At 43.4% G+C, this 27,328-nt stretch overlaps 5 protein-coding genes across 6 annotated transcripts; 4 read left to right on the forward strand and 1 right to left on the reverse strand.

Moving 5' to 3' along the window:
• Positions 1-429: 429 nt before the first annotated feature.
• Positions 430-5,855, forward strand: smad5 (SMAD family member 5). The gene is made up of 6 exons (XM_084668838.1): positions 430-1,109; positions 1,959-2,237; positions 3,794-3,907; positions 4,208-4,429; positions 4,619-4,875; positions 5,067-5,855. Exons 1-6 carry the CDS (start codon positions 707-709, stop codon positions 5,208-5,210), a joined length of 1,419 nt encoding a protein of 472 aa, XP_084524964.1. The 5' UTR covers positions 430-706; the 3' UTR covers positions 5,211-5,855.
• Positions 5,856-6,891: 1,036 nt separating this feature from the next.
• syvn1 (synovial apoptosis inhibitor 1, synoviolin) lies at positions 6,892-14,229 on the forward strand. The gene is made up of 16 exons (XM_084668872.1): positions 6,892-7,296; positions 8,080-8,228; positions 8,318-8,410; positions 9,208-9,360; positions 9,632-9,680; positions 10,086-10,189; positions 10,294-10,420; positions 10,534-10,633; positions 10,960-11,025; positions 11,304-11,420; positions 11,544-11,698; positions 11,884-12,036; positions 12,282-12,425; positions 12,608-12,791; positions 12,990-13,123; positions 13,334-14,229. Exons 2-16 carry the CDS (start codon positions 8,094-8,096, stop codon positions 13,522-13,524), a joined length of 1,905 nt encoding a protein of 634 aa, XP_084524998.1. The 5' UTR covers positions 6,892-7,296; positions 8,080-8,093; the 3' UTR covers positions 13,525-14,229.
• A 14-nt stretch (positions 14,230-14,243) lies between these two features.
• On the reverse strand, positions 14,244-18,189 carry gpr137 (G protein-coupled receptor 137). Its single transcript, XM_084668883.1, has 8 exons — positions 18,059-18,189; positions 16,837-17,400; positions 16,662-16,711; positions 15,959-16,190; positions 15,595-15,744; positions 15,366-15,494; positions 15,026-15,141; positions 14,244-14,920 (listed from the first exon to the last, which is right to left on the reverse strand). Exons 2-8 carry the CDS (start codon positions 17,212-17,214, stop codon positions 14,824-14,826), a joined length of 1,152 nt encoding a protein of 383 aa, XP_084525009.1. The 5' UTR covers positions 17,215-17,400; positions 18,059-18,189; the 3' UTR covers positions 14,244-14,823.
• A 7-nt stretch (positions 18,190-18,196) lies between these two features.
• Positions 18,197-24,148, forward strand: pld7 (phospholipase D family, member 7). 2 transcript variants are annotated; one of them, XM_084668851.1, is made up of 12 exons: positions 18,197-18,517; positions 18,904-19,011; positions 19,219-20,154; positions 20,305-20,492; positions 20,752-20,935; positions 21,057-21,171; positions 21,618-21,745; positions 21,970-22,173; positions 22,392-22,531; positions 22,723-22,888; positions 23,202-23,301; positions 23,648-24,148. In XM_084668851.1, the coding sequence occupies exons 1-12, from the start codon at positions 18,425-18,427 to the stop codon at positions 23,842-23,844; spliced, it is 2,559 nt and encodes an 852-aa protein (XP_084524977.1). In that variant the 5' UTR covers positions 18,197-18,424; the 3' UTR covers positions 23,845-24,148. The 2 variants fall into 2 exon arrangements, with proteins under 2 accessions (XP_084524977.1, XP_084524987.1); XM_084668861.1 differs by lacking the exon at positions 18,197-18,517 and adding an exon at positions 18,535-18,679.
• A 336-nt stretch (positions 24,149-24,484) lies between these two features.
• On the forward strand, positions 24,485-27,164 carry polr2g (RNA polymerase II subunit G). Its single transcript, XM_084668906.1, has 8 exons — positions 24,485-24,619; positions 25,044-25,153; positions 25,286-25,445; positions 25,928-25,978; positions 26,192-26,257; positions 26,378-26,449; positions 26,602-26,635; positions 26,781-27,164. The coding sequence occupies exons 1-8, from the start codon at positions 24,608-24,610 to the stop codon at positions 26,792-26,794; spliced, it is 519 nt and encodes a 172-aa protein (XP_084525032.1). The 5' UTR covers positions 24,485-24,607; the 3' UTR covers positions 26,795-27,164.
• Positions 27,165-27,328: the final 164 nt, after the last annotated feature.

Genomic DNA, 27,328 nt, shown 5'->3' on the forward strand with positions numbered 1-27,328 from the left:
GGGCATCTAAAGGCTGCCTATCTAGGATACTTGTATAGCCTACTGTGCAAGAAAGGTTTCTGACCGAGCAACTTATTTTTCTGTCTCTCCAGGTTTCTTCCTACAACCTCTGGGACTGGCCTTCTCCCGTAGCTTGGCATGGGCCAGGGGCCACAGGCTGGTGAGAGACACAAACAAGCAACAGAAAACCGAACAGGAGGTTGAATAGCAAAGCGCTGCTCTCTCCCATCTTCCATTGAGGCTACGCGTCGGGACCTCCGGCTGCAGCTTTCACTCCGCGAGCTGCATCCAAGCATCTTGGAAGACGGCGACGTCCTGATCTCAACCCGTCCCCCCCCCCCTCTCCCCATCTGCTCCCACCCCTTCCCTCCCCAGGTTTGTGGCTGGCTAGCTCCTGCGTTCCCCCCCCCCACCCCCCAAACCCCTCTGTGGTGCTGACCCAGCTACGTCCACCTCGCTGAGGGCCCTTCCTGAGCGCTGTGCAGCTGCATCCTGCCTCAAACTTCCTGTCATTGGCTGGACAAGGCTATATCCTCCTCTCTACCTCAACCCCCCCCCCCCCACTCACACACCCTATTGACCATTGACCACACACACACACCATCCTCCACCCTGTTGACAGCGGTTCAAGGAGAACCCCGCCTCCCATACCCATCCAGGTGCATCCCTGCTGTCCGCATCCTCTCTCCCCCCCACCTCCTCCACCATGACCTCCATGTCCAGCCTGTTCTCCTTCACCAGCCCGGCCGTCAAGCGCCTGCTGGGCTGGAAACAGGGGGACGAGGAGGAAAAGTGGGCAGAGAAGGCGGTGGACGCCCTGGTCAAGAAGCTGAAGAAGAAGAAGGGTGCCATGGAAGACCTGGAGAAGGCCCTCAGTAGCCCTGGGCAGCCCAGCAAGTGTGTGACCATCCCACGCTCTCTGGACGGCAGGCTCCAGGTGTCTCACAGGAAAGGGCTGCCCCACGTCATCTACTGCAGGGTATGGCGCTGGCCCGACCTGCAGTCTCACCACGAGCTCAAGCCCTTGGAGGTCTGCGAATACCCCTTTGGCTCTAAGCAGAAGGAAGTCTGCATAAACCCCTACCACTACACGCGGGTGGAGAGTCCGGGTAGGTAGCCACAGAGTACACAAATGACATGTTTAAAGGGAATATTAAAACTCAAGTGTAGATTTCGCTATGGGCCCCAAGTTGCTAAAGTTAATATTTCAACTGAGGCCCTACAAATGTATAGGAGCTGGTGTTACCAATTGTGTCAGGTTCAAAACCAGTAGAAATGTTGCATTAGCTTGCCATGATTCAATGTAAACATGCGCTAGCTAGCTCTTGAAGCTAATGTTCTCTTAAGCAAAGCTCCTCATTAGACTGGCAGCATTAGTTTATTGAATCTCCTCCATTACGTGGAGAATCAATACTGAAATCCTATTACATTACTGGCTTCAGAGATGTCAGTGGGATATCGTGCTAGGAGTTAGCCGAACTAAAAGCACAACTCTAGAGATGTCCTACTGGAAGGCCTTACTAACCTTGCATCTGACTGACATGTTGATGGTCGTCTCCAAAGGAACAGTCCAAGGCCAGATATCATATGTCACTCAGCCGAGGAGGCAAAAACACTTCTTGCCCTCAACTACTTTTTTTTTTAAATTAATGGCCTTGAAGCCCCAAGGACAGTATGTGCACAACAAAGTCAATGATATAGTTCTCTTGGAATGTTGAAAATATTGCCGGAGGACCTCTACTTTCCGATTGGCCCTTGTTTTTATGCACTAATTTGTGGGTTTGTGTATTTAGCCTGCGTAGAGTTGTGGCCCCCATCCTATGGATGGTGTATGACAGGGTGTAGTTATTGTCCAGTATGTTGTCCATGTAAGCAGACTAAACCTTCACATTTCTCTATTGCTGTTTTTATTTTTTATTTTTTTTTCCTCCTTCTCTTCCTTCCCTCTAATTCTCCAGTCCTCCCCCCTGTCCTGGTGCCTCGACACAGCGAGTTCAACCCCCAGCACAGCCTGTTGGTCCAGTTCCGGAACCTCACCCACAACGAGCCGCACATGCCCCTCAACGCCACCTTCCCAGAGTCCTTCCAGCAGCACAGCGGTGGCAATGGAGGTGGTGGCGGAGGCTCCTCCTTTCCCATTTCGCCCAACTCGCCCTACCCCCCCTCGCCGGCCAGCAGCGGCACCTACCCCAACTCCCCCGCCAGCTCGGGTCCTTCCAGCCCCTTCCAGCTGCCAGGTAGACACCAAATTCTACCGTCAGCTCACTGGCTGTAAGGCTGTTGCACACACAGGTGTCTCATTGATATACTGCACACTCCGGTCATTTAAGTTCAAGAATCTGGTTGAATGCGTGAATAACGGTGACATCTTTATCACAAACAGGCAGTGGTTAGGCTTTAGAAACAATGTGCTTTTTAAAATCTCTGCTGAGTGGTATGGGTTGTCTCTTTTGTTCTGCCATGTTGAGTATGTCATATACTCCATGTTTTCTTGAAAAGTAAACAAGCCCATGCGTTTGAGTTGGGGACAGGAATAAACAAATTCTCAGAACACTCGGTTTCATTACATTTAAATGAAAATCCAATTAAGTTACGACGGTTGGCCATTTAAAGCAGATCCCAGACAGAACAATGCAAATGCAGACCAAGCAGAGCACCCAAAGCCAGGGTGACTGAACCAGGCCCACACCCCGTCTGGGGTGAGTCTGTAGAGAGTTTGTGCACGCGTACGTGGGCTGTTACCATGAGCTGGGCACAGGCCCGGGGCCTCCATTCTGCAGAAGCTCCGGATCTGCTGATGCACGCTACACTTCCAGTCCATGGTCTGCAGCCAGTCAGGCATAATGAAGCTGATGGGTAATGGTGGTGGTAGGGGGGGGGAAATGCAGGTTAGATGCAGTATGCTGTGTTTTTATTTGTATTTTATTGTGCTGAATTGGCCCCGTCATTGATTTTAGTGTCGATCCATGCAACACTGGTGTCTCTGTTTCTGAAGGCGTCATCAAGGGAGTAACAGGAGGAAAGATAAATAGCCTGTTTTTTAGATTGATACAGACTTCTTAAGTAGAAAACCCTCCAGCCTGTCTATTTTATTGTATTTCTTAGGGTACATAATCAATTACTATAAAGTATTTGTGTATATGTAAGTACATCACAAATTAAATCACTATCACAATACATGCAACAGCAATTTAGCTTAGATTCTTACATATGACAATGCATAGGGGATAGGGGCTCTCCAAGGGTAAGTGGTTGTGGCAAAAGTACAGCTGAATATTCAATCAATATAAGCATCCATTAACCCCTCTAGAGCTTCCTCCTCCTCAAACATTCTCTGACATGTGCTTTAAAACCTTTTTTACTGCAAGTAATGCTATATAGTTTATAATAATCTAAGTAAAGTGCCCCTTTTAAGGGTAGGGTAATACTCTAGGCAGGATTTCTTTTCATTACTTCCCTATCTTGACTCACTCAGTCATAATGTGACAACAATTTCAGACTGTTGCTGGGACTCAAATCAAATCAGTGAACTTGCTTCAAGAGGCTTTAGTTGTTATGCAAGTCTGCCTGGGCTGTGTATACTTTATTTGGGAAGTGTAAGACGTGACATTGGACACCGTTTCCGGGAAAAGATCTTGTGATGGGGGGGTCTGACTCCTCCACAGGCAAAGAAGAGAATGTGTGTGTGCGCCTGTGCAGCCATTTGTCATCAGCAGCAGCTGGTCTCCTCTAACTGTTCCTTTTGTTGTGTGTCACCCCCCCCCCTCCTCTCCCCTCCCACACCTTCCCCCAGCTGACACCCCACCCCCGGCCTACAGGCCCCCTGATGAGCAGATGGGCCAGGATGGCTCTCAGTCCATGGAGACCGGAAGCAGCATGGTGGTGCCTCAAAACATGCCCAGAGGAGGTAAGGCATCCCACAGCAAGTGTCTTCCTGTAAGTCACACGAAGGAAAAGCAGAAATGTTTAGGCTACAGAAGCCAAACATCCACTTTTAAAAAGAAAGTTCTGCCTCATCCAAAATGTAGTAAAATAAACAAAACCCTGGTTGATTTTATACGCTCGGCCTATGAGGGGTGTTCTATATGCACGCTTTGTTTTCTTCTGTGGGTCAATGATCTATGCACCCGTTCCACTGAGCAGAGCTGTACTTTAACCCGGTGGTCTTTCGTCCTTCCTCCTCGGCCTCTCTCGTCTGTCTCTCCAGATGTTCAGCCGGTGGAGTACGAGGAGCCCAGCCACTGGTGCTCCATTGTCTACTACGAGCTGAACAACCGGGTGGGCGAAGCCTACCATGCCTCCTCCACCAGCGTGCTGGTGGACGGCTTCACAGACCCCTCCAACAACAAGAACCGCTTCTGCCTGGGCCTGCTCTCCAACGTCAACCGCAACTCCACCATCGAGAACACACGCCGGCACATCGGCAAAGGTAGAGGATGACGCAATCAAATGCAAACTTGAACTGATGTCTAGCTCCCAAGGTTAGAAGCCACATTCGTCAGTGAGATAATAATTAGGGACATGGAAAGGAACGAGTCGATGTGATTCGTGAATGAAATTTGAGGGAGGCGGCTAAAGCGTCTGTGCACATGCGTCTGTCGTCCCTCCTCCTCTGCAGGGGTCCACCTGTACTACGTGGGAGGGGAGGTGTACGCCGAGTGCCTGAGCGACACCAGCATTTTCGTCCAGAGCCGCAACTGCAACTACCACCACGGCTTCCACCCCACCACCGTGTGCAAGATCCCCAGCGGCTGCAGCCTCAAGATCTTCAACAACCAGGAGTTCGCCCAGCTGCTGGCCCAGTCCGTCAACCACGGCTTCGAGGCCGTCTACGAGCTCACCAAGATGTGTACCATCCGAATGAGTTTTGTCAAGGTACTGGAGGAGTTGGCGGCTTGATCCCTTTGAGGCTTTTTGTCAATTATCAGAGTTGAACCAGTAATGCTCTTTATGTTTATGAAGTTATTGAACCTTGACTAATGACTTTGGATTTATTTACTGTTCCTGTCCTTTGCCAAACGTTCAGGGATTTCTTGTATCAATGGTGTTTTCTCCGTTCTCCACAGGGCTGGGGAGCAGAGTATCACCGACAGGATGTGACTAGCACCCCCTGCTGGATAGAGGTGCACCTGCACGGCCCCCTCCAGTGGCTAGACAAAGTGCTGACACAGATGGGCTCTCCCCTCAATCCCATCTCCTCTGTGTCCTAATAATGGCTCCTACACAGGGCAAGGGAGGGGGTTCAATAGGGAGTTCTTGTACTCTTCTCTTTTCTTTTTTTTTTTATCGTTACTTTTTTTTTATTTTGCAATGTTCTATGAGAAAAGGAGGTCTTAAAGGCCAAACTGTTTACATGCTGACTGTAGAAGGGCTCTTGAACCCTAGAGCATCAGCAGAATTATGTTGTGAAAGAAACTGGGGCTACAAGCGAATTGAAAGGAGCAGCATGAAATGGACACACTACTGCTCACACACTAGCTACCAACTTCTGCATTGAATGAGAGTAGACTGGAAAGCATGTACCTGAAAATGTTCCGATTTTGCATAAAAAAATGTTTCCATCGTTTTTGAATGATTTTAACTTTCTGTATGTTTAGTTTTTTGAAAGAAACATTAATTGTGTATCACTCACTACTCAAATCTTACATCAGTCAAACAACTTGCAATTAGTCTGAAAGTGTCAGCCCCTCCCTACGGTTTGTCCAATGCCAGATATTGACATAAAGTATAGCTGCCATTATATGTTTACCAGACTCAAATCTCGTAAATGTTTCCTTTTTATAGTTTCTATTGCTAGTAACAAAACTCTTGAGTTACTGCCTTTTAAATAAAGTATGTCTAACTATTAACTTTGATATGGGAGAGCAATTACTGAATGTTTCAAACAGCTGGTAAGCTAAGAAAAAAACTTCAGTGACATTTTTTCAAAAGAAGTTAGCATTTGTATTATAATTGAAAAAAAATCTACGTCCAGTTTTTGTCCTACTACATTAAAGTGAGATTTGTTCTGTAGGCTTTAACTCGGCTTTATTAACAACGTTGTTGCACACATGGATTTTTTTTTTTAATGTAAGGTAAGTTTTGATTGGGTACCATGGCATTACGATGATCTATATTATCACTAGCACAATGAAATAAAACAGGTTACTGGTAACAATGACTGTGCTTACTTGTCTTCAATTAGATCTGACAGTAACTCATTGGATGAAAGGGTATAGGCTAATGAATCAAATCAAAATGTATTTGTATTGCTCTTTTTCATGTATACAACAAATCCAAAGTGAATACACGTTATACGTTTTTAATTGGCAGCGTTATATATTTAACGTATTTATCCAATCTTGTCGTGAAAATATGATCTCTATTTTTAATCAATAACGTCAAGAACGGAGTTTCCCCGTGCGATTAATTAAGTAGCCTAGTAACCTACCCATTCCTATATATTCCTTTGAATGAAGAGGTGGTACATCCATAGCTCGGAAAGCAGTATGATTGGTGAAAAGGAAGTCAACTTGCAAGGCTTTGATAGGTGTAACAATCCTCTTTTAACAACGATTGGTCCGCGTCGGGTTTGTGTGGTTCGTAAGTTACATTTTTTCATATATTTATATATATATATTTTTTTACCGTAAATTCTGTTACACGAGTCAATTGACCATGATCTTCCAATTCCAGACAGGCATGCATGCATAGAACACTTTACCACAATGTCACCTATACCCTGCACTGTATTAGGTAAAGAGCTTAAAAACGAAAATTTGTCATGATTATTTACACACATCGACCAACATTTTTTACTGTGCATACGTGTATCACTGTGCCGTCGGAATGCATGAGCCTGCAAACCAAGCGCACACATTATGCACTAGTAGTTCATTCTGTCGCACCACAATCACTGATGCTAGTACCAAAGCTATATTCAATTATATTAGAGTAATGTGTCAAGAACTACAACATTGATTAAAAGCTGTGTAATAGATAACATACGTTCAATATTGATGTCATATGACATTATAACAGTAATACCTCGATCAAATGTTTCCTCGACACTGAGATCATTGGTGTGGAGTGCCCCGGATATGAGGTGGCCACTTCAAGGAGCAAGCCAAAGATAAACACGTATCAGAAACAGGCTTCAGCAAGGGGATTGCAGCATTTTGGGTTGGGAACATGGAATAGTACATGCAGATGATAAAATAAAGGCTGAGCAGATATATTCGGTTACCCGAGTTTAAGCGTTTTACAAAGTGTTGGGCAAGAAAATCAAGTGCATTCCTGTGAAAGCGACAAAGATCGGTAAGTTTCGCAGTGCAGTGACAGCTACTGTAGCTAGCCTATTTTAGCTAACTAATGTAGGCTAGCTAGCCTAACTAACGTAGCAAGCATAGCTATAAAGTCTATGATGGTTTGATTGGATGCAAGTATTACACTAGCTACTGTAGTAAGCCTAGAGAAACGTTAACTGCTAACCTCAGTTAACGATGTTAGCTAGCGTTACATATTTACATTCTGACTTGTGTCAAGTTTATCTCTCAAACCAGGACATGTTGCTATCATTACCACTGTCAAGTTAACCAGGTAGCTAGCTAGCGTACATTTGTTAGCGCTACTAGTGTAGAGTAGTGTCGACTAATACTCGAGTTACTCGTGTAGTTAACTATCTAGCTAGCTAACCACCTGTGCCGAGACGGCTTGCCAGTAATGTTGGAGGTGTTAAATTGTTTGATACCCTGATAGCTAAACCTTACATGTTAGCTAAAGCAAGTTGGCTAACGTTAAGTTGTTCCCAGTAGAGCTAACTTTGCAACTCTACTTTTATGTATTGGACACTAACAGAATAGGGTCTTTTTGGAAAATGCCTTTTATTTGACGTTATGTTCTAATGTCAGGTTAAACATCAGGATTTTCCTTTCCTGCCTTGCATATTTTAATCCAATATCTGTTCTTTTAGTTTCACCATACATCTAGTAGGCTGGCTAGATTGTTAATTTACTTCAACTGTTTCTATCTCACAGTTTATTTGAGTTACTGATATAGTTTAGACTGTTCTGTCATATTCCAATTTGTTCTACCCAACAGCTGTGCCTGAGCCCATGATGGTACGTGCAGCCCTCGTAACTGCCACCAGTCTGGTGCTGACTGGAGCAGTGGTTGCCCATGCCTATTTTCTTAAACACCAGTTCTACCCCACAGTGGTGTACCTCACCAAGAGCAGCCCCAGTATGGCGGTGAGTCCAGAGAAGCAAACACACACACACACGAAAATGAGAACATGATGTTATGTCTATCTAATGCTGATTTCCCTCTATCGTGTCAGGTGTTATACATTCAGGCCTTTGTTTTGGTGTTCTTGTTGGGAAAGTTCATGAGGAAAGTCTTTTTTGGACAGCTAAGAGCAGCTGAGATGGAGGTCAGTGTCATCCTATCACATGTCACAATTGGTTTACATCAAACTGTTCTTGCCTAAATGAATGCGTTGCTCAATACATTTACATTTAGTCATTTAGCAGACGCTCTTATCCAGAGCGAGTTACAGTAAGTACAGGGACATATCCCCGAGGCAAGTAGGGTGAAATGCCTTGCCCAAGGACACATCGTCATTTGGCATGGCCGTGAATCGATCTGGCAACTTTCAGATTACTAGTCTGATTCCCTAACCGCTCAGCCATCTGACTCAATAACTGGCTTGAGTCCCTGATAATGTATGCTGTTGCTTATAATTCTGTTTATACCCCCAGGCCTAGACTTTTTATTCTGCTCTGTCTAACCAGTTGTGTTACTCCTGTCTTCACTTTAGTTAGCTCTGAATAAAGTAATTGGATACCTACCAATGAGCTCTGCCAAAATATGATCATAGACTGTTGAATCAAACTAATTTTCTCACAAATTAAAAATACCATACGGCAAAACAAAGTTAGCCCTCAGGGCCAAACTCATGAATAAGTGTGCGGCCTGACCGAGCGGGCAAGTGAAACAGACAGTGGGGTTTAACAGCCTGCATTCATCCCAGTTACTTACATACTGGGGTTGATCAGCAAGGAAACTTGCGTATCAGTTGTAGTAATAATTTGTCCCTGCTGGTGATAGATTGAGTGCGAGTTTTATCATGTTGTTTACACCCTATCTGTAATTTCAGCTTTTCATTTCCACACCAGTATGTTAATGGAGCTATTGTTCCAGTCTGAACTTCTCCTTCTTCCTGTCTAGCATCTGATTGAACGCTCCTGGTACGCAGTGACAGAGACGTGCCTGGCTTTCACAGTGTTCAGGGACGACTTCTCCCCTCGCTTCGTGGCTCTCTTCACCTTGCTGCTCTTCCTTAAGTGCTTCCATTGGCTCGCTGAAGACAGGGTGGACTTTGTGAGTGACTGGAAAGCTTTTATTCAGTGCAAAATAAACCTCAGCTCATTGTGCTGGGAAGGTGGGATTTGTACATTGTTGATTGATTTGATTATTCTAAGAGTGCTTGTCAAATTTATTGTACCTGATGTGCCTGACTGTCAGATTTACATAGTTTCTACGTGACTGGTGTGGTTTCACATGTTCTTTTAGATACTGCCATGGAATGTCTGTCGTTGGGCCATTGTGGTAGATTTCTAAACCTAATGTTTTTTTCAAACTCTTCTCTCAGATGGAGAGGAGTCCAAATATATCCTGGGTTTTTCATTTCAGAGTCTTATGTGAGTATACCTTAAAAAGACCCACCACACTACTGCAATACTGCTGCTTTAAGGGGGCGTGATGATATGCTCAATTGATACTTTCAGTACAGAACGGTTTTCTAAATTAAGCTATGCAAATGCATGAGGTTGCACCTGTTGCAGTCACAGTGCACCAAGGAAAAGAAAAGAAAGTGACCAAAAACACAATTAAACAACAAAAAACATTTCCTGAAAATATCCTCAGCAGGGAAAAAAAGAAACTACAACAAATTGAGTAAGAGTTACTGAAATTGCTTTCTCACAATAATGTGACATTTCCTCAGGGATCAGTAAAGTACCTCTCTACTCTAGAAGCCAGCACATACACACAGGTTTTTGACTGGTCTCCGGTCTGATCCATTGTCTCTCTTGCTCTGCACACAGCCCTCATGGTGCTGCTCGCAGTCCTGGACTTCCTGTTTGTCAACCACGCCTGCCATAGTATCATCACTCGTGGAGCCTCTGTCCAACTTGTTTTTGGATTTGAGGTTTGTAGGCCATAATGATCCTCCTCACTTTGATTCTGCACTTTTTAGAAGAGCTAAAGCACTCAGAAGAGACGGTGTAAAAAACACTCTTTTAACCCCCTCAGTATGCCATCCTGATGACCATGGTGCTGACCACCTTCATCAAGTACACCCTCCACACCGTAGACCTTCAGAGTGAAAACCCCTGGGACAACAAGGCTGTCTACATGCTATACACAGAGCTATTCACTGGTACAGACACATTTCATGACCAGTCTGGCATTCCTGTTTAGTTTTAATGTTAGTTCATTTATTGCCCACTTTTTGGACCCAAAGCCTTAACACACAGTGTTTTCTTTATCTAGGCTTCATCAAAGTACTCCTGTATATGGCGTTCATGACCATCATGATCAAAGTACACACCTTCCCACTCTTTGCCATCCGACCCATGTACCTGGCTATGAGGTGAGCTCTGGGGAAGCTGCGGAACAACTGGATAACCTGATTGCAGCCGATGTCTGTCCTTGGCATGCTGCCTGTGTACAATCAGGAGCTGGATTGCAATTGGATTTGTAGTCTTTTGAAATGCTTTACAGTTTACATTAGTCAAATGCAATATTGGGGTGGAGTTGCATGTTTTGGCATACGGTCTTTGGTGTATCAAGTTCAGATAAGTAACTGAAATTGTTCCAATTCTTTGGGCAATATGTCCTCCAGGGTTTATATGTTGCCACCAAACCAAAACATATTGCTGTTTGACATATTTATAAAAACTATTCCTCCTTTCTCAGGCAATTCAAGAAAGCTGTAACAGACGCCATCATGTCCAGACGAGCTATCCGCAACATGAATACGCTGTGAGTGGTGTTGCTGATTTGGTGTCACTAAATGTCTTCTAATCTCTCCTGTTTTGTGTCTCTCTCTAACCCCCCCCACACACACACTCTAACACTGTCAAGGTTAGGTTGTAATTATTACGTTTTTGTCGCTAATAAGTTACTCGTTGTCCTTGTTCACTGCTGCTGTAACTGTGCAATTTCCCTTGGGAATCAATAAAGTTCCATCTATGTATCTAGGTTCAGTTAACATCAGTATTCTTGCTTGTTAATGACCTTTTGCCCCGGTGTGTCACCAGTTACCCGGACGCAACCCCGGAAGATCTTCAGGCCTCTGACAACGTTTGTATTATTTGCCGTGAGGAGATGGTCACTGGAGCTAAGAAACTTCCCTGCAACCACATCTTCCACTCGAGGTATGCCGTTTTACACTGGAAAGATTTCCCAGTCGTAGTTTATTTGGGTTTTCACTCCTATTTGATAAGCATCTATCTCTTTTATTCTCTCCTTTTTCCGTCTCTCTTCTCTTGGTCTCCCAGCTGCCTGCGCTCGTGGTTCCAGAGGCAGCAGACGTGTCCCACCTGTCGCATGGATGTTCTCCGGGCCTCCAACCCCAATCAGACGCCTGTGCCGGCCCCAGCCCCGCCCGCTGCCCCAGCTGCCCCCGCCAACGCCCCGGCCCCTCCTGTGAACGGTGAGCAGAAGCACAGGATATCAAAGCGTAGCATCCGAGTACTTAATTAGTATCTAAGTACTTTATCACCAGTACCTTTTATGACATGTTATCACGCTCTCACATTTTACAGTTATTTTTACAATGTTTTCCCTTAACTGTGAGCTCCCAAGCAGCTTCTAAAGAGCCTACCTTCTCTTCTCCAGTGGCCCCAGGAATGATGCCTCACTTCCCCCCTGGCCTTTTCCCCTTCTGGGGTCCTTTCCCTGGGGCAGCCCCCCCCGCTGGGGCTCCTGGCGCCCAGGGCCCCGCAGACACCCCACAGGCTAACACGGACACGAGTCAAACTCAGGGAGCAGGTTAGACATTCACACTGAAATGAACTGAGATTCAGAGCAGCTGTCATTTGTTACTGACAATGATGTTAGCCGAAAGGCACATTATGGGGAATCTCTCTGAAGGATGACCACATTTATTACGAGTTCTGTCCTAATGGTGTGTGTGTGTGTGTGTGTGTGTGTGTGTGTGTGTGTGTGTGTGTGTGTGTGTGTGTGTGTGTGTGTGTGTGTGTGTGTGTGTGTGTGTGTGTGTGCGCGCTCGTTAGGTGCCAGTCGCCCCACTGGTGTGGATGGAGGCGTTGCTGCTCCTGGTAACCCTGGAGGAGCTATCCCAGGGTTCCCCTTCTCCTTCCCCCCTCCTCCATTCCCATCTGCCCCGTGGTTGCCTATGCCGCCTCCCCCTCCATTTGGTGAGCATGTCCAGCTTTTTTACTACTTAGGAGAAGAAAAAAAATGTATTTCTTTGTTTCTGAATAACCTTTTGATATCATTGTAATTGGAATAGCATTGAAATATTACAAGCATTCAACGTAAAAATGACTTACTCAGGCGTGTGGTCTTTGTTTCACGTGTGCGTTTCCGTGTCTCCCAGTGTCGTCGATGCCGCCCCCTCCCCCGTCCCTGTCCAGCCTGTCTGAGGCAGAGCTCAGGGAGCTGGAGCAGGAGGGCCGGAGAGGCCTGGAAGCCAGGCTGCAGTGTCTCAACAACATCCACACGCTGCTGGACGCCGCCATGCTCAACATCCATCACTACCTGACCACCGTCGCCACACTCACGTACGCTCTTGTCCTCCCCCGTCCCCGTCCTGTCCCGTCCCCACACACACACACACACACACTTTCCACATGCTTTCTCCTCTCCAGCACTCAATGGAATACACTCATAGAATGAAGAGGAGGTCAGTTTGTTACAGTCTCTCTCTCTCTTCTGCTGCCTGATTCGATCGTGACGGAGCTCTTCCGCTCTCTCCTCAGTCCCCCACGGCCTCAGTCCAGCACCGGAACGGCCAACGGGTCGACAGTGGCAGATTCCTCCCCCCCTTCTGCGAGCGGTCCTGATGACCAGAATCAGACCCAGGACCAAACCCAGGAGGACAGCTCCCAGAGCTGTAAGTCAGAACTGCCAGTGAAGGTCAAATAATTGGAGTATTGGTGGAAAATGTGTAGGAAGATAAATGCAAAGAATGTGGTATGATGTGAGCCTCCTCTCTTATGGTGTGATTATATCAATTAGTGTTGTGTGTTTCCAGCATCGGTTAAGAGTCTTTGCAGTGATGCTGTACTTAAGATCTTCCTTTTCTCTCCTCACCAACCCCAAGCTGAACCTGCAATTGGGGCAGAAGGCTTTTCCCAGCCCGCGGACTCCACCACCACTGCGCTCGGCGAAAATGACCAAGTGAGGGAGGAGGAGGAGGAGGCGGCGGCTGTGGATGGGGGTGAGCCTAATGCTGCAGAGCTGAGGCGCCGCAGACTTCGCAAGTTGGAGACCTCACCTCCAGAAGATCACTGATCACATCTGCTGATTTATAGGACTTATGGACTATGGAAATGACTTATCAGTCACCTTCCCCCCCACTCCATTTTCTCTGGCTCTGCGTGCCTCCCTTCCCCCAGCCCTACACGATGCCTGAGCGATTAACCCAGAAGGTCAGGGAAAAAGGAACAGTAATTTCTGGAATATTCTTTATTGGGATGTATACCATTATATATATTTTTTTTTTCCTCAGTGACATTCATACAAACTTGTACGCAGGTCCTTGCAAGTCTTGCGAATTTAGAGGAACGATGTTGCAGTTCAAAATGCAGGCCATAATTCTTAAGACAGTGACTAGATATGAAGACTGTTTTAAATCTCGGGGGGGGTCACTGGCACAAAATTTCACCTCTGCATCTCCTTGTAAGGATTTAACCCAGCCGTGCGATTTGTTGCTTTTTGTTTTTGTTTACTGTAAATCTTATCACTCTTTATAGCCTGGCTTGACGTTACATAAGGTCTGACTGTTCAAATACGATTTGGGTCAAATTAGATGTAGTGTCTGGATTTATGGACATAGAAGTTGGCATTTTGTTCTGTCTGTGATCTCTAGATTTTTTTTTGTAAGGGTATTATATAAATTAAGTGGGTTGAATGAGCCTGTACATACTGTATAAAGAGTTTTAATAGGATGATCTGTACATAACGCAGAATAAACCATTAAAATTGAATTGCGCTGTGGCACTGTGTAAACATTTCTGTTGTAATTTTTTATTTGCTTTATAGACAGTAATGTAAAACTGAGGGAATATTCAAGTTTAGCTATCAGGAAAAAAAATGAAGTAATTCCCTACATTTATTTCTTCAGGTGAAAATATGTATTTGCCCTTTAAAAGCTGTTAACCTCCTTAAAAAGTTACATTTGTAAAACACAACAAGTACAACGATCAGTTATATATTACAAAGGTTACTGAGAATGCAGATCTCCAGTAATGTCTAGCCTACCTAAAAGGAAAATTCATTCACCTCCATTTGGTAATTGGTTCTGAGGGGCATAATTTCTATAAAACATTATAGTGTGGTATACAAAGACATAAATACATTGATTGGTCATGCTAAAATGCTGGGTAGTGGTATTAACGCTATCCTTTTTAACGCGTAGCAATGACTATAAAATGGTGCGTTTTGATCAAGGTGCATAATCAACTCTGGTTGATGACTTCCTGAGTTCAGTGCAAAGACACATTGGTCCAATGGGTGGTGACAAGCCTCCTGTATTTCCCTTTAGCGGCTCACAACCACTTCTCGTTCCCCCTCCACCCCCAAAATAAGGAATCAGTTCTGAGGGGTGGAGTAGAAAGAGTGGTGCTGGTCATTTTCGGCTGTGTTGCTGGCAAAGAGAAGGGGAGTTGTCTCCTTTGATCCATACCAACTACAGGAGAAAAAAACAGAATTCATGATTTGGGATTAGCAAACAGCTTTTTGGCAAACTTGACTAAAAGTAAGGTCACACAGGGTAGAAGTGAAGTGCATCTACCCTGTGTGTGGCTGGGCGCTGTGGGCCCATGGAACAGGCGATTCCCCGTCCACTCCCTGTGGATCATCAAAGAAGTACGGGCGGGGAAGTCTGTTATTGATGACGATGCTGCTGACCTTGGAGAGAAAACAAAAACAGAGGAACTCATAAGAAAAAGGCCCCAGGTCTATCAGTTGGCTAGCATTGGTTAAATGCTCATTATCAGAGGATTCTATATCTACACTCCATGTCCCATACTGTCCAGATATATCTTTACAATGAGAACTGAATGGGAGCAAATAAATCATGAATGGAAGACGCAACGGGTTAGAGATTGGATTCAGGGTCTGCTGACACGTACCGCTTCCTGAGGTGGCCGTCGAACCCTGAAGATGAGGATGAGCAGGCTGGTGGGGAGCAGCTCCCATATGAAGAGAATGGCCCCAAAAGCCAGGTAGCCTCGGTCCCCTAGTTCACTACGAAGGTCAGCCTTGAGCCCAGCCAAAACACAAAACCGTCATCATCATGATGCATCTCACTGTAGAACTTGAAGCTGGCACAAACGTTTAGAAACTTTCAGAGTGTATTACCTGGTCAGAGATGTTGTACCAGTCAAAGTCAAACGACTCCACCTTGCAGCTGTGTGACAGCATAAGGACAGCCAGGTTGTAACAGGCCCTACTGGAGAACAGCAGGATAACACCTGCTCCCAGCACTGCCGTACGACACAGTGTCGTACCCTGTGGAAAACCCCAGAAAGCTATGTCAGACCAAACAAAGACTTTACCAGATGCAAGATTGCCACAGTTGAATCACCGCTGTGTACTTTGTGCTGTACCTCTTGTATCCAGTATGTCAATTTGAATAACAATCGTGCAAATGCAGGTGACTCTTGAAGCCACACATCAAACCTTTTATATAATCCTCCTTTTTTAATCTTGATTCAGGACCTACCTTACTGTGTAGGTAAAGGTTGGTGGTAGGTGACCGGCGAGCCAGAACAAGCAACAGGCCGGCGAGGCATACCGCCTCAAGGATGAAGAGAAGGTCGTTGACCAGGACCCGGACCAGAACCAAACTCCATGTCCGGCCTTCATCTTCCCCGCGCTGGCCGAGAACAGCACACACCACGTTGACACACAAGAACAAGACGCTTAACGTGGCATACATACACCGTGCCAAACACCTAGAAGAAAATGGAGGGTTTGACAAAGGTCAGTCTTGGCACTTGGTTTCATTGTGACAATAATGTTTTTTCAAAGAAAAAAAATATTGTAAAACATTTATTTTGGGGCCTTTCTGCCGTAATTATTTTTTACGGTGACAATCTAGAGAGACAGGAAATGGATGGAAGGAGGGAGAAAAGCAACCTTTTTTCTCAAATGGGAAACATGATTATCAAAGTAATTATGACTGTGGTGAAGGAAGCTGGTACCAGGGGTGGTTTTAGGCACGGGCAGACAGGGCAGCCGCCCGGGGCGGCATTTTTTCATGTCTAGTGGGGGGCGCACGAGCATAAAAAAAAGAAAAAAAAAGGCGAACTCTGCGTGGATTTCTCTTATCTATCATCATCGGGCAGGGGGTGGCACAAGATCTTTTCCTCCCGGGGGGGGGGGGGGGTTGCAAGTGATAAACCCACCCATTGGCTGGTACTCACAGTTCTTTGCCAGGCTCTGAGCTGAACTTTTCTCTCACTTTCAGTAACACCTACACAAAGAGTAAAAGACACTTCTATGAAACACAATACTTCGAACAGAATGCAATACCATGAAAACAAACATAGCCCAAATTCAAATATTAGGAGTGATAACTTGTCTTTTTGCCTGTCTTACCTGAGTGAAGTAGAGATTAATGAGGCTGAGGGTGAAGAACTGCAGGCACACAGGAAAGCAGTAGAGCAGCCAATAAATGGGCGTGGGCAGGTGGTTAGCCTCCAGGGCATTGCAGAAGTAAAAGGAGAACAGAGTGGTGCGAAGGGCAGCCCAAAGTAGGCATAAAAACAAGAAAACACTCTGGTAGCTCCAGCGCTTGTGTCGGTAAAGTAAGAGGAGCCAGAGCTGGGCATATACTACCAGAAAGAGGCTCCCATACAGAACAGTGTACAGTATGGTGATTCCAAGCTCTACTGACGGGGCAACTGCTGGATGCAGAGGGATAGGGGGAGACAGGGATGAGTTGGGGAGCAATGGAGGTGTAACTGGAGCTTCCATTTATGTGCAGGCCCACTGCAAACACGTGTCACAAGTGAAACAAGCGCCTCTGTTTGAATACAATCAGCAGTGTTCTCATCTAATAGGCTAGTGTGCACAAAACACTTGCAAGCGCCTTGGTAGGTCCATTTTATGAAATAAAACAGGCAAAGAGCTAGGTTAAATGCTCTTGCAAGCACATTTGACCTGTGAAGACATACAAAACACAGAGTTAGTTTATCAGACAGAGATAGCTAGACATCGCTCATTGGTAGCTTACGGTTCTTATCTTTGTTAACGCAGCAAGTACCAGCACTACAATGAGCAGACATCCGTTATGCAATGGGGAACTCCATGTTCCCAAATGAAAGTGAAAATGTCGATGGCATTTTTTAAATAGCCGAATCTGTTTAGACTTGTCCAATCCTAAAAGTAATTTCGTTTGACACAATCTGTCTTGCCCGATGACGTTTGCCGAGTAAAGCACATCGAAGAAAACCAATGAAAACAGTGACATACACTGACACAGTGACAATACTACAATTGTTCTTGGTGAAGACTATCCTTAGCTACATAGCGACTAACGTTAATTATTTCATTTACGTTAACCTTTTGGAGTTCCCTCGAGTTATTAACGGTTTCTACTTAAATAGCCTACTTCTATCGACAATAGTTACAAAAGATTAGCGTTAGTGTGTACTGTAGCTAGTGTAACTTACACTGTAAGTAGCTGGAGCTAGCGTTAGTTGTAACGCAACGTTGACGATCTAATTAAGCCTAGTCTCCGCTAACTACCTTTAATGTGTGTTACTTTACTATATGTAAACTAGCTATATATAAGATACATTCCTATTTAAACCTTTACCTTGTCCGAAGTTATTCTGCTTCTCGCCCAAGAGATGTTTGTTTACTCCTTTAATCCTTCATTTCCGTATTTTGTGACGTAGTCGATTGTGGGTGGGGCAAAAAGACTCATTTGTTTGCCGTTTACAGTCCACGCGCAGGAACTTCTCTGTTTACTTCTGAGTTTTCGTGTTGTTAAATATATTACGTTGGCAATAATTAGCTGCAACAAAGGTGATTACTTGTTCATTCTCAACTATTTGAGAAAATAATTTGTGTAACGTTGCTAGCCACCCAACTGTCTATTACATTGACAACGTTTGGTTAACAAACTAGTTAACAGTACTTCAATCAGCTTTACTGGGAATATATAAAAGAACATCCGAAGATGCCAATGGAGCTACGAACCAGATCTCTCCAAAGAAACAGATCGCCAGCGAGAAGGTCTACCCGTCACAGACGTGGGTTCCCAGGTTTGGAGGTTGGTATGTTTGAATTTATCTTAACCAAACTCTCCCGCCTTCCTCTTCCTGTGAAATTGCATAGCCACGTAGTTAGCTGGCAGGCGCACAAAGTGAGCGGCCACCCATTCTCCATCCTTGTTCGTGCACCCACAACGAACACATAAGAAATCTGAAAAATGGTAAGAAACTACACAAGCTTAGATCAACTTTTAAAATGTTATGCTTAGCTAACTGAAATATGTTGTTATGCTTAAATTATTGCCATGGAACAACATTACGTTTCTACCTTTCCTGACAAGGCTACTCAACTGTGAAGTGCGGGCGTTTTCAGCGAACACTAACGCTGACAAGTGTGTCCTGTTAAATTTGAAGTTACCTCAAATTGTTGACTTTGTACTGCTAGGACTCGGAGTCTTTCCAGAAGCAAGTGAGTGACTCCGATAGCGACAATGATAGGCGTTCACCTCAGGTACAAGAGGAAGGCAGAGAGAGTGTCTCACAGGAAGCTACGGTAAGGTGTTTACTTACCTACTCTTTCATCATTGTCTTCAAAGGAACATACCAAAACGAGTTAAAAATAGCAATACGGATTGTGTAACGTTTTTTTCAAAACAGCTACCTTTGTCAGAATTATGTCATGGGTTTGGGTGTATGTATATTTCTATGTATGTATGTGTGTGTGTATTATAGAAATAAAATGTGAAATTTATTTCAACAGGGTTTGAAGGATTGTGCTGTCGTGTTGAACCGACTTAATCCTGAAGATGAAGAAAAAGAAGACCTTATACGCAAAAGTGGAAAACAGCCTGTCTCAAGAATCCCCACTTTCCAAAGCACGCTAGCCAAGAAAAAAACCACCGGCGGCATGGAGCCAACTGCTCCATCTTTTACCAAGAAAGAGGCTCAGAACCAGATGAGCCAACTCACTGGAAAAGCTAGCAGCAGTGGAGACATATCAAAATCAAAACTGCCAAATGTGAGAGAAACTGCTCTTATTCCACCATCCGTGCTAGCAGCATCCGCGCAGCATCCTACTAGCAGCTCAGTTCAAACAATCCCTTCTGGTGATGTTCCTACTCCGGCTTTACCAAAAAAACAATCTCCATATCTCCTGACAGAGGAGGCTTCAGAAGAGCTTCATTTCCTGACTGTAGACCCTCGTCCAGCCCTCAGGGCAGAATCGGGGGACTATGTCCCCGACCTACCCGATGAGGCCCAATATTCTATGACTCATTACACAAATGAGAGAGTTCCCTCCCAAACTGCACCCAAAGACACAGAGGAAGATTCTAAGGCACAGGTCATGTCCAGAGCTGAAAACATAGAACATTCGGAGATGTCTGATGCTAACGAGGAGGACCAAACCGATCTAAATATAGATGAGGATGTGGGGGACTGTGATGAGCTACCTCCCTGTAAGGAGGATGGATCTCTGGACATTGAGTTTGTGTTGAAGGACTGTGCTTCTGACTCCACCTGCCTTGATGAGTCTGTTATTGAGAAGCCCAGTGTGGAGAACTTCAGTGTACATGAGACGGCTCGTGAGACTCAAAAGCAACCTGCCATCCATGGGAATGTTTCTGAAACACCTTGTACAGATACTACAGGGATCCTGTCAGCAGCTGAGAAAACATCCGCACCCAGAAAAGCACAGGTCAGGGGTTATGTGGCATTACAGAGAGGCATAAAAAAAGGCATTTTGCTTTTACATTACTGTGTTCAATTCCATTTTTTGCTGGTTGTTTTCCCAGTAAAATGCCACTGTATCAGTGTGTCTAACTATCACTGTGACTCTTTTTTTCAGACATCGGGCTGCTGGAGTTTTTTACTCTTCTGCCTATTACCTTCTACTCTGCTGCTTGTTGGTGGGTTTGGTCAGCATGTCTGGCATTATGGGCCTCCATCGTCAGTGTCACACTTAGTGGCTCAGTTGCAGCTCCACTGGTTGGAGGGATTTCTGATGTCACAAGAGGTGTGCAGCACAGATTGTCGGTGAGAGAGCCACTTATGTCAAGTACTGTTTTTGTTTTAAAAGTGATGGCCTGTTTGTCTTGTGTACAAAATCAGTTGTACGTATAGTGTTTTCATGGAATAACTGTACATTTTGTACAAAACTACATTTACATTGTATTACTGTATTTGGCAATTTACACTACTGCTCTCTTAGAAGAGATGATCACCAAATCATGTTTTTCTTTGTAGGCACCATAGTGGTTTTCAAAAAAAAGTGTGTTCCCTCTCTCCCCTTCAGTGTCCGTCTGGTGGAGAGCATCCCTCAGGGTCTCTATCCATCAGAATACTCCACACGCTTGCCAAGCATCTACAACACCTGGATTGATCTGCTAAAGAAGGCAAACCGCTCTGTCGACATAGCTGCCTTCTATGTCACTCTCAGAGACACTGACCAAGGTGTAATAGAGCCTACTGCCTCACAGGTATAGAATGGTATACATTTTGAACATTTGTTTAGTGAGATAATTGTTTCAGATATGTCATATAGCCTGTCTTGGCATAACAATTTAATTAATTCCCTTCTGGAATACATGTACTCTGCAGGGTAAAGACGTTTTTAAAGAGCTGATGCAACTTCAGTCCAGAGGGCTGAAACTTCAGATAGCTGTCAACGGTCCTCAGTCTTCCTCTCAAGACACATCTGATTTGTCTGCAACAGGTAGTAGTAGTCATTTATATTTAGTCATCACACACCACAGAACGATGGTATACAATCTCAAATACAATATTGATAAACAGTCTAGAGTAGACAGTATAAACAAAGTCAAGTCCGTGTAGACGTAAATAACGATGGCAAAGACGCGTAATCCTTAAATATTCCTATTCGACATTCTTATTTATTTATGTACCCTTCAGAAAATAATAATAAAATATTTCATAATAATTATATATTGTAACTCTCAAATTGATTAATTAACCATTCTAGGTAGGTAGGCAGGCTATGTTCAAGAAACAGTCGCTGTTCCTTTTAAATGAAAATGTCCCACATATGTGAATTGTAGCTATAATAATTGAGAAATTCTGTGAATTATTAAACTTTAATGTAATTTGACTGTTTTAATAGGTGCTCTAAACCTATTTTATTCATCTCTATTCTTGTCCTAGGTGCAGAGGTCAGAGAGGTAGATCTCAAGTCCATCACAGGAGGGATCGTCCACACCAAGTTATGGGTGGTTGATCAGAAACACCTTTACCTTGGGAGTGCAAACATGGACTGGCGTTCCCTTACCCAGGTCAGTTCTGAACCAGTGCTTCCACTTTGTTTTCTTCAATGCACCTGAAATCCCATTTTACACTTAACACCTTGTAGTCTGTGTAACCTGTAATTTAGTTTTAGTTTAAGGACATCAGAAAGATTGTGAGGAATCAGTACTGCACACACCACGAATGACCTCCTTGAGCAATACCTGATTTGAATTTCCTTGTTTCTTAAATCTTCTTTTCCCGTGCATTTCAGGTGAAGGAAGTTGGAATAGCTGTGGAGGACTGCAGCTGCCTGGCTCAGGACGCATCACGGATATTTGGGATCTACTGGAGCATAGGCGCTCAGAAGCATGGCTTTCTACCTCCCTATTGGCCTGCTCGCTATTCTGCCCTGTCTAGCGCCGAGCAGCCCCTAACTCTTAAGCTCAATGGAGTCCCTGCTCAAGTCTATCTGTCTGTGAGTTTATCAGGCTGGCTGACTGAGTTTGGTCTTTAGAAGAGTCCTACTCTTCTCTTCCCTCATGTGATAACTCTGACTCGACTGAATTGGTGAAACCAAGGTTCAGCCCTGAAAATCTCATAATTTCAGTGTGATCAGTGGAGAGAGGGTGAGAAGACCTGTTTGAACGTTCTCATAATCTTACTCCCCTATTGTGTGTATCTGTTATGTTTCAGAGCGCTCCTCCCCAGATATCGGCACGGGGGCGCTCAGACGACCTCTCCGCCATTCTGTCTGTCATCGCTGACGCTCAGAAGTTTGTTTACATCTCAGTCATGGATTTTCTTCCCCTCTCAGAGTTCACTAAGCCCATCAGGTGACTTAACGGCTCACTATGTACATGTAGCCTCACTCCCAGTCTGTGTTTGTATGCAATTTTAAACAAAGCAGGATATATATACATACATACACACACACACACAGTCCCACCTTCAATGTGACTTGTAATGCCCCAATTGTGAAAACATTACCTTGTGTTTGTGTAATAATAAAATAAAAATACTATAGGTTCTGGCCTGCAATTGACTCTGCTATACGGGCTTCGGCATGCACCAAGGGAGTCGAGGTAAACCTGCTGGTGAGCTGCTGGGCGCACACACGAAGCTCCATGTTTGTGTTCCTGCAGTCTCTGACCGTCCTCAACACCCCCCCCCTGAAGTGCAACATCAACGTGGTATGTTGGATGTCCTCGTCATTTTTTGTCGTGTTTTTTTCGACTGATCATGTATTTTATTGACCCTTGTGTAGATATGAATGTGCTGAAAAATATTTGGCCTATTAGAGGGAAATGTTGGACTACCTTTTTATTCAGATCCGCATGAAGATTCCATATGAGGAGTAAAGGATATAGATTTCTATAGTCTTGACATTTTCAGATTTTGTGCTTGAAAGTGCTGAAACATTTGAAGTACATTCACTTGATTTTGATTCACCTCCAGTGTCTAGTTGGGGTATATATTGTCATTATCATGGTTGGTGTTTTACAGAAAGTCTTTGAAGTGCCCTCCACGTCTGAGCAGAAGAAAATACCATTTGCCCGTGTTAACCATGCCAAGTACATGGTTACAGACAGAGTTGTCTACATAGGTACTTTATATCAATGTTCCAAAACAATTACTTATTCTTATAAGATCAACTAGACCGTTGAGTCTCCAACCTTGTTCCTGAGGTAGGCAGGATTAGCTAGGTTTTTGCTCCAATACTAATCTAGCACGTCTGGTTCTAATAAATATCTAGTTGATAAGGTGTCTACTGTTGAATCAGTTCATTTTTACATGTATTAATTTATTCAGTTCAAATAAGTATGGTTGGAGCAAAAAGCAACAGGCACGTAGCTCTGCAGGAACAGGCTTGGACACCCCTGAGCTAGACTGAGCATGGTTTGATTTGACATCCAAATACTGATATCAGCTGCTGTTCTCTTGTTATACAGGGACTTCAAACTGGTCAGAGAACTACTTTACTCAGACTGCAGGTGTGGGATTGGTGGTGAACCATACTGGTTCTGGGATAAGTGAAGGCCAGAGCACTTTGCAGAGCCAACTGCAAGAGGTTTTCCAAAGGGACTGGACATCTGAGAATGCTCGACATCTGTCAAATGATGATGTCAAGAACTGTGGAAGACGATGAACAATATTATGCCAGCAAAAACAAACCATGTTGGCTTTCTCCTATACTGCATTTGACCTCGGTATCGTAAAGTTGCTTTACATTCTCTTCACGTCCTCTTTTTATTTTATTTTTGGTGCTTTTTTCACAATGGGTTTTTTACTGTATACATGTTTCCATACAGCTATGATGTCTTTTTTTATACACTTTATTTTTACAGATGTAATTCTTCACCATTCTTATTTAGCTTCTTTGACGATACCTTATGGCAGGTGTACAATGTACTTGTGTTTGAATCAAATAAACGATTTCTGTGTTTGAGAAAGTTGTGTTTCCCATGAAATTTCAATAGAATAATAATTTTAAAAACAGTTGCAACTTTTTTCACCAAAAATAATTATGGTAAGTAACTATCATAGATTTATTTTTGCAGTACTGTGGTACTGTGTCATGAAATGCATAGTTTTGTGGCACCCATTATTACAAAGTTAGCTTTTTACCCCTACAACACTATATTCGAATATTCCCATCTATATCATTATGGTTGTACATTTCAGAAATAGAATATTGCATTTTGTGTCTACAGTTTTTGAAATGTAGACCAATAATGTGCATTGTGCAAATGCTTAAGTCATTTGTGTGCTTTTATTTTGAAAAAACGCAACAATTTGTGACCTGGAAGTACTTCAGTAAACAATCTAATTTCAAGTCAAAAATTTGCGGGGAGGTAGGAAGTGTTGGCCCACATTTTTGGACTTTTGTGAACAAACAGAGGACTTGATAAATGTTTTATCATGTGAGTAATTTGTGGTCATTTCGTACGCGAGGTAACTGGGATAACGCTAGCCAACTAGGGTTGCTTATGGTTGCCGAAGTTCTGTTGGCTATTTAGTGCTAGCTTTGATACAGCTATGCTAGCATTGCTAGTTCCAGCGTTTCACACATTGTCGATCGAAAAGTTAAAACCGATCTTATATGTTTGTAGTTGCGATCTTGACTAGTAAATAGTGGAAAACCACTATTAACTGTCAACATGATATTGCATTCACAACGTAGATAGGCTACTCACATTTTAACATTGTGGGCTACTGTACCATTGCTGTTTTTGGCTTGCTTAACAGTTATGGTAGCAGTAAAGCCGTTTTAACCTGCAAGCTATGGAGCTTTAAACATGGAATACTACCACGGTTTACTTACGGTTTAAATTATTTCATTCATAGATATCCCTGGAGCATGAAATCCTGCTCCACCCACGGTACTTTGGTCCAAACCTTTTAAACACTGTAAAACAGAAGCTTTTTACAGAAGTGGAGGGAACATGCACAGGAAAGTGAGTAAGATTCGGCGAGCATCACACCATTTGGTGGTGGTCTTGTTTATCTGCCAATATATATTCAGCAACAGCACATCAGGAAAAATGCAAAAACTGCACTTGCTCATTCATGCCTTTTCTTATTTGCAGGTATGGCTTTGTCATTGCTGTCACCACCATTGACAACATTGGGGCTGGAGTTATACAACCAGGCAGGGGGTTTGTCCTGTACCCTGTCAAATACAAGGCCATTGTGTTCCGCCCATTCAAAGGAGAAGTTGTAGATGCTGTGGTCACGCAGGTCAATAAAGTAAGTGCAAAGCTGCCATTAACTATGCCTATCAAGTCAGGTTTGAAACATGGAGTAACAAAATGCAAGGCATGTACAAATGTGCTCTAAGGTTGTGCAACTATATATTAGGTTGAAGGTCCCATCATTTTAGTCCATGGCATTTTCATTTGTTTCATCATTTATTTATTAGATTAAATTGTGTTGGAAAACAAGAAACTCAAAAGCAAAGTCTGATTTATATTAAATATGGAATAGACAATGGTGGATGTAAATGACTTTAGTCTGTTTGAAATTGAGAATGTTTTGTTTTTGTGGAGGGGTACCAGCAAATTTAAGCATGTCTCTGTATTTGTGATTCCATTATAAAGGGTGAACAAAGTGGTCCTTAAGCCCCAATACAATTAGGTCATATTAACTGATATGGTCTGTCAATGCCAAGAAATGGCTTGTTAACATATGACCCTTTATAGATGTTTTACTGTTTTTTTTCTTTCTTTCAGGTTGGACTGTTCACAGAAATTGGCCCAATGTCCTGTTTCATTTCTCGCCATGTAAGTCAAAATCAATGACTCCATTTATTGCTCAATTAAAATCTTGCAACTTGAAAAGCAGCAAATTACATACATAACAATTAACTTCCTGTTATAAACACTGCTCAACCCAGCTATGCAACTGCGGGTGGGTGATATTTATACTGAGGACCAAGTTCAACCCATCCACCTCATTACTACTTGTTTCTTAAACTAAAGTTTTTCCTTTTGCAGTCAATTCCCTCTGAAATGGAGTTTGACCCCAACTCAAATCCACCTTGCTATAAAACAGTCGATGAGGTAAGGTCTAGCTGGTCTGTGCATGGCTGACAGTGTTGGTGTGGGTTTTGAGAAATTGTAGATTAATAATTAATCTTGCAAAGTTAATTTCAATAATTAGAATGTATTTTTTCCCTTTAGGACATTGTGATCCAGCAGGATGATGAAATTCGGCTCAAGATTGTGGGCACAAGAGTGGATAAGAATGATATAGTAAGTATACTGTCAAACCAACACCAACTATTGATGTACAATGAAATACATATTATTTAAGTATTGGGAGATATGAAAAGCAAGCATGAATTTATGCTTGAAGTTCACACAATTCAAGACAATAATTTCATGTTTCTGACCCATTTTTTCAGTTTGCCATTGGATCCCTCATGGATGATTATCTGGGTATGTTGAAAAATGTGTATTACTTTTTGGGAGGGGGTCTAGGGCTCTCAGGCTATAGCTAACCTAGACCCATCTAATGGATGTCTTGGCCAGATAATATAACCGATTCTTTAAATTCCATGTTTTCTGTTTTTTCCCCTGACAGGTCTTGTCAGTTGATTTACCCGAAGGCGTCTGCTGATATACGACTATAAACAAGATGTTACAAAGTTCATAATTGTATTGTCAATATGAATATTGTTCTACACTCAGAATGTGGTGATCAGGGTTATCGTTGATTCCTGTAGTGCAAAGGAATAGTAAATGATGTTACTATCTAAACATACCATGATACATTTTTGTTAACAACTAATGAATGTGTATGAAGTAAATAACCTAATATGGGCACATTTGACAGTTTAAAACTTTGATTCAAGCATGTTATAAAGTGACAGAACTGATATTACAAAAATGTTCAAACTTTTCGCTGGAATATAATTTACCAACGTCTTTTATATTTACATTTAATAAAAGTAGTTTTTTTTTTTAATGTTGTGTAAGACTTTTGAATTAAAAATCAGTTGTATTAGATGAAGACTTGTATGACGATTATCAGGTCAGTTTATTTGTTATTGTTATGTCTTTGTACTATAAGCAGCGATCCATACAAGATAATTATATTTTTGATGGTACTGGCAAGGACACAACTCATAC

Source organism: Hypomesus nipponensis, chromosome 1, assembly GCF_054491055.1.
Source record: "Hypomesus nipponensis isolate SF chromosome 1, ASM5449105v1, whole genome shotgun sequence".
Lineage (NCBI taxonomy): Eukaryota > Metazoa > Chordata > Actinopteri > Osmeriformes > Osmeridae > Hypomesus > Hypomesus nipponensis.